The sequence below is a fragment of the Heliangelus exortis genome, chromosome 4, assembly GCF_036169615.1.
Source record: "Heliangelus exortis chromosome 4, bHelExo1.hap1, whole genome shotgun sequence".
NCBI classification, from domain to species: domain Eukaryota; kingdom Metazoa; phylum Chordata; class Aves; order Apodiformes; family Trochilidae; genus Heliangelus; species Heliangelus exortis.
Window position 1 is genome coordinate 26453400 of NC_092425.1, and position 17639 is coordinate 26471038.

Genomic DNA, 17639 nt, shown 5'->3' on the forward strand with positions numbered 1-17639 from the left:
GGTCCGTTGAGCTGATCTTATGGAAAACTATTTCTTGGAAGAGAGTTCATTTTCTGCCAGCTCAATGGACCAACTCACTCTCGCTGTGTGATTATGGCTCTGAGAAACAATGACAGCTTATGCCTGGGGATGTAGGAAGGGATTCACCCCTTTCAGCACAGCCTGGATCATGCTGGAATAGGTGAAATATTCAGCTTCATTTTCAGAGGCCATGTCTGAGCCATCAGTTGGGCCAGTTGCAGTCACATTAGCCCTGAAACTAGACCAGTGTTGAGGGTGTGAGGGAGTTGTGTTTTCTCTAGGGCTGTAGCACTAATGCTGGCCCTCAGAAAGCCTCAGGGATTCATGGCTGAGGCTAAGGGAGAGACTGGGACCATCCTTCTCAGAAGCAGCCTCTGTTTGCCCCACTTGTGAAGCCACAGCAATAGGGCTTGAACCTCTCACTGTTTGTGGGCAACATAAGCAAAAGCTTCTGTGTCCAGCTGAGATGAATACTATCACTAAAATGAAAGCCCCAACCTACTGTTGTTACATTAATGTCAGTATTTGTATGTCATGGTGAATGATTCAAGTGCAGGATTTTGAAAGCTGACCACCTACCAGATTTGGCTATTCTAGAACTATGTGGTCAAAAATCTACTTAGCTGCCAAAAGATATAATTTCATATTCACTTGCCTTACCCTTTCGGTGGCAGGGAGCACAGTGACAATTCTTACAGGTAAGGAAGGTGAGGGGCCAAGACATGGCATTAAGAGCACACCTCTGAGTCAATGCTGAGGTCTTGTGACTGTTCATTGAGCAGATCTTGTCAGCAGACAGTGAGCATGACCTGGCAGCACTTAAGAAAGTGGAAAGGAAAGACCCACTTCTGTTCGATGATCTTCCTCTGGAGGTGGTTATCTGGATGGGACTATCACATGGCTGGAAGGTCTGTTGCTAAGTCCATGTTGAAAAACTTAGGAGCAGGATACATACCTAATGAGATGTGAGGGATTTAGGTGTCCAGGTCGCTGTCTCTTCAGTCTTTTCCTTCCCCAAAAACTCTTGTCAAAGCATTGCTGTTTGTAGTATTTTCACAAAGTAGGCATTCATTCTGGGATATGTTGTTATTCACAAGGATTTAAAAGCTGTCATTGAGATGTCCTACAGCAAAAGCAGCAGCTTCTGAGAAAGTGGTGACAGAAATAATGACTTTTTCCAGCCCATGAATCAGGATTTCTTCCACAGAAAAAACACCACTTCCCTGCTATATTAGCGAATCACATTTCTTTTAAAACAAGAGACTATGCAAAAATTTCATTTATTTATTTGTTTGTTTATTTTTCTTATTTTGTGGGCTTATTTTTACCCTTTGAAGTAAAGGTATTGAAGAAAACGTGTTAAAAAGAAATTAGATATTTAGACAAATACAGCTTTCTTGAACTATTTTTTCTCAGATAGTGAGTACTTGGGTGGTAGACAAAACGCAGGAAAGAATAACTTCAAAATGTGGAAAAAACATGTATAATTTATATACTACATATCTATATAAACATATAACATTTTTATTGTTATTTTATGTAATTTCTATACATTAGTAATTTACAGAACCACTTAAATCAAAGGCTGATTTGAGCATGTTTCACCATCTGGAGAATCAGGCCCCAGACGTGTATAGCTGCTCCACAAAATTTAGCCAGCAACGTTGTGCAAGGTGCTGGGCTATCTGTGAAGAGCCTAATATTTTCTGTAAGTCTAGTGCCACTTCAGAGTTAACTTATGTTATTCCATACTGATGAATTGCTCTCTGATGACTAAAAATACAATAGCCTGGCAACTCTTAATGAAAAGCCAGCTTAAAGAAAACTACGTGGATCTTCCTGGGTTTTTCCTTCTTTACTCTTACTCAGAGTTGACACGCTCAGAAATTTCAGCATAAATTATGTTTTCACTTTCCCCTTACATAATCTCTAGCCTTGAAAGCTCAGTGTGGTTTGGATGATAATGGAGAAATTTATTGTAATCTTCACTGGGCTGTGATATTGAGCCCCTTCTCTAGAATGCACTGGAGGAAGTGGGAAGGGGTGGAACTCTGCATACCGAAAAAGGGCTCTGCTTCCTGGCACTTTATTTTCTGTCATTTTATTTTATCTAGGTCTGGGCATGCTTACCACTTTCACTGAAAACCTATGTTCAGCTCTGAGTTTTAAGAAAGGATTTAAAAAGTAAAAAAATCAAATTAAAATGTTTCCCATAATGAAGGGGGCTATCAAGCCTTTTTGCTACAAATCCCCTTTTATGTGTGAAATATTTATTAGTCCTTGCCTGTTCATTATTTTAAGGGATATCTGAACGGGTGGATCCTTAGGGAATCATGACGAGAGCAGAGGGAATGTTTACAGTGAAAATGGTGCTTAATCTCCACGAATGACAGGAAAAGATTAAGCAAGCTACAGATAAACCATCTTATCGTTCAAAAGTATACATGCTGAATGCATTGTAAAATAAATACACAGCTGCTCTTTAAATCCTTTGTGCATCAAAGGACCAGAAACACAAAAAGGACCCATTCACCTTAAACAGGATTTACGTGGACTCTCCATCCAGAAATTTAAAAGAACTGCTACTGACCAGCCACCTCAGTCTAGCATCTGAACTGGCTTGGATGTCCCTTTTGGACCTGGAAACCAGGCCTGCTTCTTGTGCTGCTTCCATAGCCAGTGATGCTGGCTTCAGCAGCCCTGTGCACCTCTCCTCCTCTGTGCTTCAGAACCCCTGTTCCTATACCAGTTTCACTGGCCTGTTACCTGACAAGAGATTTATTTTAAGAAAGGCTGCCTATAGTAGCTCATTTTATATCTAACACAGTAGTAAAATTAAATGTCCAAGAAGTGGGTGGCTTGGGTTTTGTTCCCTTTCTGGTTAATGGCAATTCAAAGCTGTTGCTGCTAACACTGGGTGATGACTATCAGGCTCTAAGTGAACCTGAAAAACCCAAATATTGTGAGAATGCAATTTCTTGATTGAGAAATGGTATTTTAAGGTTTGACATATCCCCATCACACAGCTATCACAGGGGCTGATGAAAATAATGAACCCTGGACACAGGGGAGGTACAGGATGTGGTTGTGCTAGCAGAGCTGGTGTGCAGGTGGCAGCAGAGGAGCCAAGGGTCAGGAAACATGTGGAGCTAAAGGGGCGGAAGAGAAAGTACTGAGCCTGGACTCAGCTTTCCTGATGACATTCACATCCAAGAGGAAGGCTGGAGCCTACAGCAAGTGACTTTTGCTGACTGCACCAGGCCCACATGGTAAACCTCCCTACTTATCTCTGCTCTCTTGGTTGGCTGGGGCTCTGCTCAATGGGTCAAATGGATTAAGGAAGGGAAGCAGAATGCAAAGTCCTTCGACAGATTTTAAACAGGACCTGTAATTTTTTCCCCCACCTAGCTAGAAACCAGATGCCTATATTTTCTCACTTGCTTCCCTTAATAAGTAGATGATGTTATTATATATCAGTAGGTGTGTTACTCTCCTTGAGTATTTTGATATCCATACCTTGGGTTTTACTGAAACATTTTCGTAGCAGTTCAATCAAAATATTTTCACAGGTTCGCAAGAAAAAATATCTGGTGACTGAAATGGTGACAAGAGAATAGAAAATCCTGAGTTAAACTGTCTGAATAAAGTAAATGGTATTATGGATGAGTCAGAGGGAAGGGAATAAGGAGGCAGAGAGGATTATTCAAGATAGCGAATGTTCGTACATCTGCGGATGATAGAAAGAATCTTCACTTTTTCACTGACTGCAGTAGCTATATTTTCTGTAGCTATTTTCAGTAGCTACAAAAATTATTGTGATTTTAAAGAATTTAGAAATGGTAATTCTACACTTAGATTTTCACCTTTTATAAAACAAATATTCCTGTATTTCCAAGTCATCTAAAATAAAATGTCTTGTTGGCAGGTATCAGTGATGCTGAGCTCAATGTCTTCCTTCCTTGAACTACTCAGTTACTTTTTTCTTGGCACACGACAGTCAGCAGATGTCAAAGAATAAGAAGGCATGTGGTGCCAATGCTTCAGTGCTGGCACAGTGTTTCCTGCAATAAAGAGTCTAATTTCAGGCTTATGGAGAATTCCTGCTGACTCTTGTCCTGTGGCATTTTACAGACAAAAATCCCAAACAAGATAATCTGAGGCACATGAGATTTCTGCAAGGTTTTCAACCTAAAAATTCCTTGCACCACTAATTTTTGAGGGGCGAGAGCTGTGGCTTCAGGAGAAAGTCCTTCCTACCAGTCTAACCCTGGAGCTTTGGCATCCCTCTCTCCTTTTGCACCTGCATAGCTTGCACCCTCTGCATCTACATGGGATTCTGGGACTCACAATTCCTGGTCCCACAGTTTCTCTGTTGCACAGCACTGCTCTGCTCTCTGGGCTGGAGATACTGCTGCTGAAGCATAACCTCTGTGGGGAAAGAAACACCCCGGAGCACAGCCTGGCACCTCTCCACCACATGGCCTCCTGTCTATCAGTTTTCCCAGTCTGTGGTGTTTTGTATCCAGGGTTCGCCTGGAAAATGTGATTCTGAGAATGGAAAGGAACAGAGCTGGGCACTCTCCCAGCCGGCTCCCTTGGATGCAGGATGGGTCTCTAGGAAACCCTCCAGCCCCTCCCAAGGGTCTGGGCTTTCCTTAAAGCTTCCCTGGCCTTGTCAGCCTTAATCAGCTCCCTAGGAGTCTGAGCAGGAGGAAAGGAGTGTCCTCTTTGCTTGCTATGAGCATTACAAGGAAGGGTCACCTCCTTTACTCCCACAACCGTAAGGATGGGGATGGTAACTCATTTCTTGCAAGCACTGAATCCCCAATTCAGTGAAATGAAATAATTTCAAAATGCCAGCTATGTTTATGATGTAGTTAGAAATGCTATACTAGTAGAATTCCATAAATACTCCTGACCCCCCCAAAGTACATATACATATGTATATATACATATATGCATATATGCATTGTTCCCATATGTATGAGTGCACAGTTATTGTTTGTCTTTAAAGAATAACCTCCACACAATGCTACAGTTGCTGTTAGGTATGATCCCAAAATCCTCCTGGATAACAGACTCTGAGCCCTTCAAGAACTATTCACTCTCTGGCTCTAACTTCAGTCAGGCTGCTAGTAAATACTCCTCTTCTAGCAGAATTTGCACTTGAATAATGAAGAATGATGGTCCCAGTGGGCTCCCTCCATTGCCTGTGGTTTTCAAAGGTCAAACTGCATGTTCTAGTATTTCCTTTTGGCCTCAATGGTGATTCTATGAGTTTTGTACATGGCTTGTTCGGGCATCCACCTCCAGAAAACAAAGTGTAATGTATTTTTTAACCTTTAGTTGGCTGTCAGATGAGACAAACTCAGCAGAGAATAGAGCCAGTGCCTGGCCACTTCCTTTCCTTTCCTGTTGATGCTTTTGTTCTGGGAGTGACACTGCTGCACACCAGCTACCAAATGTTCAGAGGGTTCATTTAGTTACAGCCACAGCAGAAAACAGTGAGGAGGTGGTATGATTCTTCTGCTTGGATGAGAGCTACAAGGAAATAGTTAGATTAAAAAAAAAAAAAAAAAAGAAAAAAAAAATCAATCAAACTGTTAACCTGTTCATAAAGCCAAGCATGTAGAAAATAGAGTTTTGGGTTAGGGTTTCTGGTTTTAGGTGAAGACTCTGGTTGTGAGAACTGAGGGAGTCTGCTTCCCCAGACTGTAGAAAGGTGATTTGCACTGCTGTTAACAGAGGAATTTTATCAACCAATAAACTGACATACTCTCCTTATTCCTTTTCAGACCTGGTTAATTTGTGTCCAGGAAGGGGAGTCTGAACAGAAGCTGAACTTGCCACTGGTGGAACAGTTCTATTGTCTGGCACAAATAGTGGCAAATATCTCATAAAGGTGGATATGAAGTAAAGGATGAAAAAAGATTAGCAGGCGAATAGATAATTAGTTGCAATGAACTTCTATCTTTTGTAAGGAAAAGGCTTTTGGGGACTTTTGTGTTAAAAATCAATTTGTGTATTACAACTTCAAAATGATTCATCACATTTAAGTTATCAGCTGTGCAAATAAATTTTGACTGCAGCATAGCTGAAACAGGGCTTCCTCAGTGCTGAGATAAAAACTGTTCTCTGGACTCACTCTGGACTGAGGGTGCCACGTGTACTGCTATCCAAAAAAGTCTTTAGTCAAAAGTAGAGTGACAGACATCACTCGTGTCTGTAGGAGCCTTTGCAGTTCCCTTTTCTGCATCTCAAGGTTCTTTATTTTCCTATGTCTGTATCTTGTGGGTACTCTACCTGTCATATGTCCCACAAGACTACTCAGTTACCATCCAGTTCTCCTGGGTGTGAAAATATTTGCAAAGAAAATTATTTACCTGGAATTAACCAGTTTGGATATTTCCTGAGGTGTTGTTTAAATGGAATGGCACACATTAATGGAGAAGTCACATGTTATTGACACCATAAACTGATTTGGGAAAGCCACTTGACATTTCAAATCATCATTCTAAACCTCTGCTGGTACTTTGGCACCTATTAACCATTTCACAAATCCCCATCAACCTGTGCCAGGAGGTCTCTCCTAGGAGTTCCTAGCTGGAACTAGGGCTGTGTGAATAACAGCTTGGAGGTTGGGTGGAGTTTTTTTCTAGTTTTGTTGCTGAACACAAAAAGAAGATGATGATAAATCTAGTCACTCCAAGATACCTTTGGAAAAAAAAAGAAGAAAAAGAAAAAGAAAGGTATCACCTCAGAGTAATCTTTACTATATTTAGTAATATATTTAGTAATGTATTTACATTTTTTCTGATGAAAATTTATGATTAGAATTTATTTTTTTTCTGATGAAAAGAAATATTGAAATGTTGAAGGCTGGATGCAATGTCACACTTGACCCAGTGAAGAAATGCTTCATTTTGAGGGATGTTTTACTGAAGAACAGAAAACCATAAATTGTGTTCCTATCAACTAAGAATATATGTGACTTGAATAAACCTGAGAGGACTAATACCTACTCCTGTTGTAAACCAGAATTAAATTTCATCCCTGACAGAAATCTGTCAGGCCCAATCTTAAACACCTCAACTGATGCCAATCCCAGACTCCCCAGGCAACCTTATTCAGTGCTTAACTGCCCTGAAAGTCAGAAATGTTCCACATTATCTGAGATAAATCTCCTGTCCAGAAAATTAGACTGATTATTTCCTCTCTTACCCTTAGTGGCTATGAGGATAATTGATCAGGGACCTCCAGCCTTTCCCCACTGGAAGGCTGTTATCACACCTGTCTGCCTGATCTCCTCCTCTGGAAGACTGAACAGTCTCAAATCTTTCAGCTTTTCCTCACAGGCTGGGCTTTCAAGATTTCGGACATTTTCCTCTCTTTTCAGTTGCCTCCAGTTTCAGCTTCTAATCCTGTCCTGTGAAGTGCTGGCATTTTTTTCCAGTCAGTGTGACCTGTATATTTTAGGCTGGTTTCCTAGAGAAATAGGACTTACCTAATCACATTTTATGTCTGTCTGTTTATTTCTTCTATCTACTTGACTCATAATTTTTTAACCCATCTGCCAGTTTCCAGCAAACGTGACAGTTGTCAAATATCTCTAAGATATTAAGTCCACATATTTTTCATTTTAGAAATGGTAGGATGGAAAGATCTCATTAGAGCCTTCACCAGTGAAAGACTGTGACATGATAAAATCCTCAGCAGACACAGAGGCACCTCCATGGCAGAAAGGTGCTACAAACAACCCAAATATCTTCCAGCTGGAGACTCTTCTTTCTGTGATATGGGGGATAAAAATGCCCCCTGGTCCCAACAAAATGCCTTGTCATAAGAATATGTTGGATAGGCTGGCTTCCTGTCAGACACATTCATAATTTTTCTTTATTTCATAACGAACAAGAAGCATATTTTTGGCAGACTGTTTCCCAAGCAATTAGACTCCCACCACTATGGAAATTCACCTGTGGGAGGCCTGGCTTCTGATCAGCAGAAATCCTTAGGCACCATGCTATAGTGGATGGGCATTTCAGGTTTCCTGGTGATTCTGTTTCACATCAAACAAAATCCTTTCATATTTGCAGGAGCAAGGGGCAGAATCCAGGTATCTCCTCCAGGAGCCTCTTTATGAACAGTGTGACACTTGCTTCTTTGTTCTCCGTCAGTGCATTTTAAGGGAATCAGCATAAAAGGCAGCCAGGTGGACAAAGCAATTGAGGATGGTGCTTTCTCTTCCTGCAGCATGGAAGTGAGACCACTTTTGTGAGATGCAGGTATCTTCATGGGAGGCAATGCAGTGAGAGTGTGCAGAGCCAGTGAGATACTGAAAAAAATAATATTTTGTCCTTTTCCAGCAGTTGTGTGAACTTAGGTTTTGAGACTTTTTACACAGACCTGTCAACTTGGATTGCTCCTGAAAAAAAAAAGAAAAAAAAAAAAAGAAAAAAAAGAGAGAAAAAAATTTGCATGTCCGTTACTTCTGTGTAGGAATCTGCAGCTTGTCCCTGTCACCAGTTGCCCATCCATTAGCCTGACTGACCACATGTCCAGGGGCCAGGACACTGAATTCCCCTCTGCTTCCTGCTCAGAAAATGATGCTTCAGAGCTGCTTCCTGCTGCAGGCAGGAGAGAAATTTCCAGATAGTTTAACCACATAAACAAGTAAAGGCACTTTTCCCTTCTCCACAAACTCTTTGCTCCCACAAAGGCTTTGGAGGGGAAAACCATCTTGGAGGGAAAAAAATTAGCAGCTCCTTGAATGAAGGGTGAGTGGGTCACTGCTGTTACACAGAATTTAGGGCATGATGGGGGCAAGCAGATAAACAGTGGAAGAAATTTAATTTTTCAAAGGTGTGTTCCTAAAATTCCACGTGCCTCCAATGGTAATTAGGTGCCTAGGAGTGGAGAGATTTATTCAAGGCAAATTAGACTAGTTTGGGCCATAACAGCAAGGAACCTGTTCCTCCAGTTGTTACCATCAGCATCCAGATGAGATAGAATAAAGCTGCTTTAGGGACGTCCACAGAGGCTCAACTCACACCTCCTGTTTGTTGCTGGACATCACCAAATACAAGTGACTTTTTCAGACTCCAGCAACAGTGTCAACATTTTTGGCATAGTCTGAAAATAGGGTGATTCAAATCTCTGCCTCTGTCTGAAAATGTGCAGGTTTATGTGCTTTCTACTTCCATGTCTGTTCTGATCTTGGGCAGTTTATATTTCATTTCCAGCTGCCATGGTGAATTTTGTCCTTTGCCACTTGCAAATCACTAGATTTTCTGGACAGCATGGAGCTGAGTCATGCTATTCTGCTTTTGTGTGTGGTTTAGATGAAGAATGATGGCATTCAATATTACAAGTGGATTTTCTTGCAGTGGCTTCCATATCTGCCTTAGCAAGGTATATCAACGCATTAATGGTGCATGCCTGATGAAAGCCACAGTAAGGCTTTGCCTGGCTCTGGTGGCTGCTGTAAGGATGCAATCTGTGATGTAAACAGAGGAAAGGCAGGGAGGACTTTTCACAAGGGTATGTAGCAATAGGAAAAGGGGTAATGGCTAAAGAAGGTAGATTTAGGCTAGACATTAGGAAGAAATTCTTCAGTGTGAGGGTGGTGAGACACTGGCACAGGTTGTCAAGGGAAGTTGTGGATGACCCATCCCCAGAAGTATTGAAGGCCAGGTTGGATGGGGCTTTGACCAAACTGGTCTAGTGGGAAGTGTTCCTGCCCATGGCAGGGGGTTGGGACTAGATGATCTTTAAGGTCCATTCCAACCCAAACCATTCTGGGATTTTGCGATAAGTTTCTATGATTCCATGCTAGGCTGATTGTGTATTAATACAACAGTGAACAAACTGTGTTAAGCCAGATCCTTCAAGCCACTCTGTTAGTTTCTTAGCTTCCACTGAGAGCTACTACCCACAGCCACAACCTGCCTCCACCCCTGCATGAGCTGCTGAGGCACTTGAAGCCCCAGCTGTGGCACCAGGTGTGACACCAGCCAGTCTGGCTGCTGGCTACCACATCCCAGATGTGTTCTGCATGGGACGTTGACAACTTCGCAAACTTATTGAGCTACACGAGCACGGAAGCAGAGAATCAGTGTTCCCAGTGCCAGCCCTTATCTCCCTCCAGGCTGTTATTTGAATAATTAAGCAAACAAAAGGCGGCCTGGCTGCTCCTGTGGCTGCAGTGGCTCTGGCTGCACTCCTCAGCCCGGCTGCCCGGCAGGCGCTGATGGAGCCGGCGAGCCCGGGGAGTCGTGACAGGTCGGGGAGGAGAAGGGAGGGGGGGTTGTCCGGTTCCTCTGCTGCTTCTTTGTGTCTTGTTTTTAATGAGCTTTTGGCGACCAGAGGAGCAGATGCATAAACAAAAGCTTGTTGGCTCTGTTTGGTGAAGCCGAGGCTTCGTGTCCCCTCAGAGCGTTCCCAGGGGCCATCCACGGACAAAGTTTTCCCCTCATGGGAACTGCAGTGCAGAAAGAGGCTTCAGGGAAGGAAGAAAATAGCCTGTGGGGATGGAAACACATGGATTTAAGGATAAGAGCTGCCCTCCGAGGGGATCTGGAAGATGCTCTGCAAGCAGGGAACTGATCTGATGAAACACTGCCATCATTTCCATCACTGGGGTTTTAGTTTTGTAACCAGACATCTGTTGTCCCATAGCTATCATGGTACCAGCACATTTAGATGAATCTTCCACTTGGACTTTAGGTGATTGTCTTTCTTCTGTGCTTTGGTAAATTTTTCTCTCAGAGGTTCTCCAAGGCATCTTCCGGTGATAACCCCCTGGAGAATGCCAAATCAAGGCTCAAAAGAGAAAAGTCACTGTAGCAAAGCACATATGGCAACACACACCCTGTGTTAGTGAAGTCACTTCACATGTTTTCTAGCTCTCCTTTTCCCCAGGCACCCACCATTTCCAGTGACTCTTGACTTTAGTTTTCACTTGATCTTACTAGAGGACTAGTTCCACAGACTCCTCATAGATTTGTAATTTAATTCAGAAGAAAAGCCCCAGAGCTATATAATAACTCACAGGAATAAAGTTATTCTTGTGTCTTAGTGTTGACAGGGTCAGGGCTCCATTCAAGCATCTGGAGCATAAAGAAGTTATCTTCTAGTCTGCACACATGGGCACGGCAGTTTGTACAGCGAAGCACCAGTTTCTGCAGCATTACTGTAGTCAGGAAGATGATACTGACAGCCAGGCAAAGCACTGAAGGATTGTGTCCCATTTAAGAAGCACAGTGCAAAGCTGAGATCTCAGGGACATCACTCAGGGAGAGAAACACACTTTGTGCTTTTGAAATGGGCACTCCCCTGTGGATGCCCAACCTTCACAGCATGCAGGCTCCTCGTTGCTGTCCCCTCAGGTTGGCATTTGCACTGACCAGCCAGGTTTGTGTGTTAGAGGGGTCATCCCCCTTCCTTCCCTTCCTCAGGACACTGCAGGGGAGAGGGAGGCAGGGGACATGTCAAGCACCAAAGGTCCCCGGGAGGGCTAACATTCATCCATCTTTGCTCAGATATGCTTAGGGCAAACAGTGGGTATTTGTTCCCATAAAGCTCAGGCACCAACATAATTTTCAACAATGAAACAAACTTCCCCCTTCCAAGCCACTGCCTTAGTAGCAATGACTGTGCATGTACACACAGTATAAATGAAATTGCAGGAAACTCGAGTTGCCTATCATCTGACTAAATTTCAGAAAAGCCACTCATTAAAATTAATATAGTAGCGCATTTTCTACAGATTGCATTTTTGGAAGCTCAGGTCAGTAAACTGAGCTACAAATGATCCTTCTGTGTTCTATGGGTCCTGTAATACTTTTATATGAACATTTTAAAACTAACCTCTACAATATAATTTGCTTTGTTAACTACCTAAGTGTTTTGGAGGCAAACAGTTCTCACAGGTCAACCATCCCCTCTAAAAATCTGTTTGTCATAAACCCCCAAAAAAGCAGCATCACCACAATTAAAATTACATCAAAGCTGGCTCTTTAGCAGTAGGTAGCCTTGGTTTTCACTATTTTTTTATCATGACTATGTAAATCCTATGTGCAGCCTAGTCTTGCCAAGGGCCAGTTGTTTAATAATCACTGACAGAGTTCCAAAACTCAGAAATACCAGTGACCTGATCTGCAGTATAATGGAAAGGGGGATAATAATGAGTTTTGTTTTTTTTTTTTTTTAAGAGAAAAACCAAACAATTTTCTGACTTAAGTGCTCATAAGAATAGCAGGAACACATTTTATTTGCATGGTGCCGACTTGATGCCTCTTGAAGCACATGAGTCTTCTTTGATTTTCTGTGGGTTTTACTGGATCACTGGGAAAAATCAGTTCAGAAAGTTGGCTTCTCCCACTCCCTGTATCTTTCTGTGAGCAACAAGGGTGTAATTTCAAAGGAAATTACACTCATCCCCCAGTACAGTAAAACAACTGGAATTGCATAGCATGCAAAATAAAATCACTGCTTCATTAACTTAGTCATTTATGGATAAGCTCGCATGCAGATCTACAGGGAAAGAGCAAAAAGTAGTGTGTACAAGTACATGCATGCATATGCATGTGTAGTTATGTAAAGAGCTGTGTGCTTCTACCTGCCTGATTATCTACCTATTTATCTATGTATCTATCTATGCAGATGTATTTATTTCCCCCAGAGGCTTTATGGTCATGTGTATGGATAAGACCAATGAAGAACCATGTGTTTATTTTCCTGGCAGGACTATCTCATGAGCTCCTCTTTCAACAATCATTGGTTAATAACTTGTATTAAAAGGTACATTACTAGTTGGGGCTTCACTTTCTGGACAAAATCAAATCTTTGGTGTGAGAAGGGAATGATGAATGCCACCGAGAAGCATAATGCAGAGAGTGGGATGGGGATGGTGGGGGTAGGAAGGGTGCATCTTGCAGGCAGCCGTGGAGCCTGGTTGGCTGGGATGTGGCCAGTTAAGCTGGTGGCACACACTGCATGATTTGGGGGACTCCCACGTTGTGAACTCAGCACCGATGCCTCCGGACACCTCAAACCCAGTTTGACGAAGTAGCTGCCAGGGGTAAGGTGGCTGCACCTCACTGCGTATGCCCCACAGCGTTGGTCTTTGGGGTCATTTCTGTTGAGGCAATCTTAAGAAAGCCCAAACGTGCGTGACGAAGCGCTGGGTGTTGTTGAACATCAGTGCTGGTGGCCGCACAGCCACAGGTCTTCCTGCCGCGGGCAGAGGGGGGAGTTCCCGGTGTTCCCCTCCAAACCAGCGCATCCCGGTGGGCTCCCCAGCGGGTCCCTGGGGCGGAGCCGCCGAGGGATGGGCGGGGACACTGCAACAAGCCCTGCCCCCGGGCACAAGTGGGGCGGTGCTGCTCGTCGGGGTCCCGTATCCCCGCCGTGCGGCGCGGCTCGGTTCGGGTCGGCTCGGCTCGGCTCGGCTCGGCTCAGCTCAGCTCAGCTCAGCTCAGCTCAGCTCAGCACAACACGGCACCGCACCGCACGACTGGGCTCGGCGCGGCTCGACGGCGCCGTCGGGCAGAGGGTTCTCTTCGCGCCCGCAGTGCCCGGCGGCTGCGGGATGGAGTTCGGCGCGACGCGGCTGCTGGCGGTCCTGCTGTGCCTGGCTCCCGGTAAGCCTTCGGGGAGCCCAGGGTCCGGCCCATCGGGGAGCCGCCGGGGTTCGGCAGCCTCAGGGGACCCCGAGGAGAGGGTGCGCGTGGATGGACGGGTGCGGGAAGGACGCGGGATAGGGTTCCCTTTGGGGTTTTCAGGGCTGGTTGAGCGGGTAAGGCAGTGCGAGCCCCGGGGTGGCACGGGGAGTCGAGACCTAGGGACTTGTTCTCCTCTCCTTTCCTCTCTTCCCTCATCCTCCTTCCCTCTCCTCTGTGGCCCGTCAGAGAGGGCAGCCTGCCATGGCATAGTGTCCCTGCTCGCTTGGCTCCAGCATCAGCCGTCGTTTCCGAGAGCAAAATGTCCCTGGAGCCAACTGCGGGAAACCCGTCATCAGCGAAGAACCTGCTCGGGATGCCAGTGATTAAAGCGTGGGGAAATACTAGGGAAGTAGGGAAGGTCCCGGTCTGGCCCCGCATTTTATTGCCTGTCCTATCTGGCTGAGCTCTCCCGGTCGGGGTCTGCTGGCTCAGCCCGGTGAGGCGGGATTCCTGCCAGTGATGGGAGCAGTCAGGGCGCACTGGAAATCTCTCCCTTTGGTACTCGCAAATGTTGCACAAGCTGTGCTGTTACCTAAGAGTGAGCACGGGCACACAGGTTGCAGCCCTCAACAGCGTGGGTGGCTTGGGATAGGTGCAATGAAAGTATGAAGTCTGGTAGTAAAAGATTTTTGTCTAAATGTTCAGGAGGAAAATCATGGGATAAGATGAATTTATGACAAACTGTAAAATACTTTCATCACATAATTTGTCGATCAGCAATCTCCAAGAACATAAGTATATTACATTTATTTTATTATAATTTATTTATTTATTATAATAAAAGTTGGTAATCCCTTTCCCCAGGGAGTGAGATCACCAGATGGAAGTTCACTTTGTTTCAATGTCCCACATCCTCTTGTTAGACCTTGAAGTTGGCAATGCAAGAAAACAGGAACTCCACCCTGGCTGGCTGAATTGTAGTGCTCTGCAGCTAGCTCCTGACCATCTGCCTTTGCTTCCTGTTATGACAGAGTTTTTGAACTTTCTGGGATGTGTGAAAAGTCATTATTTACCCTTCACTGCTAAGTGCGTGATGTGACAGTGTCCGCTTAACACATGCTGCGTATTCCTGTATGTAATGCTTTTCTGATTGAGTGGCATTTACTTTGTTTACTGGGTTGATCTGAGGGGTTTTGTACATGTTTTCACAGGTTTATTTATTTCTCTGGATCAGCCAACCCTTAGCATCCAAAAAGATGTCCTCACAATAACTGCAAATGACACTCTAAATATTACTTGCAGGTAAGGGCAAATATGTCCAGTATAATTTCAGTGGGAGAAATTGATGTAGTGAGTTTTTGTACAGATTTACAAGTGATTCAGTCTCCCATAATTGCTCCTGCTTCTCCTCACTCCCTTTGTGCCTCTACCTCGTTTTTCCCTAACATACCGTAGAAACATTCTTAAAGGAGTGGAGAAGGGAGATTTGGGGACTGCATGGCATGTGGGAGGACAAAGGGTCAGCTGTGTCCTTGTGGAGCCTGCTGGTGGGCTCTTGATCCTCCCATTTGGATGCTGTGTGACTTAGACTCATCAGAACGTAAATCTCAAGTACATTCTTTGTAGATCTTGACAACTGGTCGATTTACATTCTTTTTTCCTCTGTGGTTTGATGCTCTGTGTGATTAGATGAAGCTTGTTCCTCTCCATAGCTGTATGGATTAGCGGGCACGGGGTTCTGCCCTTTGGCATCAGTAACTGTGCTCATCACATGCTCACACTCCTCTAATGTTTGCTTTCCTAGTGGTCAGAGACCAGTGGAGTGGTCCTGGCCGAGCAACCAGAGCAGTGCTGAGAAGCGTATTTCTGTGACTGACTGCAGCGATGGCCCCTACTGCAAGACACTTACTCTTCTCAAAGTCATTGGTAACGATACAGGGGACTACAGGTGCCTTTACAGGGACAGCCAGGCAGCTACAACCATATATGTCTATGTTCAAGGTAAGTGTTTTGCTTACACAGCTCTTAGGTGGCTCTTCTCCTAGCCTCAAGAGAAAAAGGAGAAATCAAGTATCTTGAAATAGTTTTGACATTAAAATTTATTAGTCCTAAAATTTTTGATTGGGTGAAACTGTTATTTTTCTTGATTTAAAGTTGAGTAATTACATGTGAGTATTCTAGATGCCATTGATGGAAAAGCCTTTGTACCTGTATTTGTGAGCTGACCTGCCATATGCAGTACTTGGTCTGCAGAACTTAGCATGCATATTTCTGCTGTGCTCTGAGTCTGTCTTCATGAACGCAGAGCTCTTACTGACCTCAGCAGGAGTTTCATAGGAGGAAAGGTTACAAAGATCGTATAATTAGTAGAAATGAGAGATCCAATCCCTTATACAATTTGTACTAGTGGATACCATTAAATAATACCCCAACTTCAAAACATGAACTTCACTACATTTGCTGACTGTGATGGTAAAATCTATTCAGGCCTAAGTTTTCAAACTCAAGTGGTCAGTTGTGTTTGTAGCAATGCAGCTGGGCATCACAGACACTGCAAAGCCTCCAGTTACATGTTCAGATTAAGTAAGTGAATTCATTGAAGCATCTTGCCTTTTTGCACTGATGGCTTCATACTTGTTTTCTTATGCTCCCTGTTTCCTTTTTATTTTTAACTTATAGTAACTGTGTTAAAAAACGAGATGTTATTATGTACGTGGGTTGGCTTGTTTTATAAGATCATGAACTTGCTTTTTTTTTCGGTCTGACTTTGGAAAGGATGCTGCCTTTGAGGGAGCCAATGTAGCATGTCACTACTTTTAACTGGTATTTCCTGACATACTTAAGCAAGGAAAGTCACAGCAGGGTAAATCAGATTTTTGTCAGCACAAATACTGCAGTGGCAGGAAGCTATTTTCCAAAGTGTGTATTGCTGCTGCTAACTGTTTGGAGAATAAGGATATTGTAAAGATATGTGGGGGTGGTCTGTCAAAATATGTGCTACCTATTAAGTCTTATTGTTTAAGTGTTTTACCACACAGAAGTGTATAAAACTGATCTGAGGAGTAATAGTCATGGAAAGAACAAAACTGGAGACGTTTCCTCCATAATCACATGACAAATGTCATCCATTTACCACTTGATTATTCTTCTAGATTACAGATCTCCATTCGTGACTTCAGTTAGTGATCAGCTTGGCATTGTGTACATCACTAAGAATAAAACTGTGGTAGTGCCGTGCCTTGGAACTGTGTCAAATCTCAATGTATCTCTGCATGCGGTAAGGAAAAAGCCCATTATTATTTTAAGAGTTTGTTGAAGTCACCATGACAGACAGAAATACATTGCTTGAAGTATAAAGGCATTTCTTAAAAACTTCTTCCCATCCCTGGGAATTTTACAGCCTGTGATTACAAAGTGAGTGCTGTAACTGTACTCATCTGTAATCCCACACTCTCAAAGTGTGGAGGGATTGCCTATGGAAGGGAGATTGCCTGAGCTAGGATGGTAAAATGGGGACCCTGTGGCTATGGAAAATGCTAGACTTCAAAATTCAGGGCTATTTGATTTTTGAAAACTGACTGTGTGTTTTATCTACATTTCAAACAGAAATATCCAGAAAAGATATTTGTTCCTGATGGCAAATCAATTTCATGGAATAATAAAAAAGGCTTCACTATACCCAGTCATTTAATCAACTATGCGGGCATGGTCTTCTGTGAAGCTAAAATAGATAATGAAAGCTACCAGTCTATGATATACATAGTTGCAGTTGTAGGTAAGCCAAAGATTTTTTTTTTCTCTACAGCCAATGTTACTTTGCTTGCTACAACATACTGAACCCATTACATTTGGTTTGGACTCTAGGTTATTCAATACTGACAATGCAGCTAATGCAAAATGGATGTTGTGATATATATTACTTTTCTTCTAAATGCAACGTATTGTGTTCTTTCTGGT

The 17639-nt window shown here is 43.4% G+C and overlaps 1 protein-coding gene across 2 annotated transcripts in view; it reads left to right on the forward strand.

Moving 5' to 3' along the window:
* Positions 1 to 13398: 13398 nt before the first annotated feature.
* KDR (kinase insert domain receptor) overlaps positions 13399 to 17639 on the forward strand; it is a 32088-nt gene continuing 27847 nt past the window's right edge. Inside the window, exons 1-5 of one of the 2 annotated variants that reach the window (XM_071743519.1) lie at positions 13399 to 13661; positions 14894 to 14984; positions 15487 to 15683; positions 16835 to 16959; positions 17289 to 17457. In XM_071743519.1, the coding sequence (XP_071599620.1) occupies positions 13610 to 13661; positions 14894 to 14984; positions 15487 to 15683; positions 16835 to 16959; positions 17289 to 17457 (634 nt within the window). In that variant the 5' untranslated portion in view covers positions 13399 to 13609. The remainder of the gene's footprint in view (positions 13662 to 14893; positions 14985 to 15486; positions 15684 to 16834; positions 16960 to 17288; positions 17458 to 17639) is intronic. The other variant, XM_071743518.1, reaches the window with a different exon arrangement.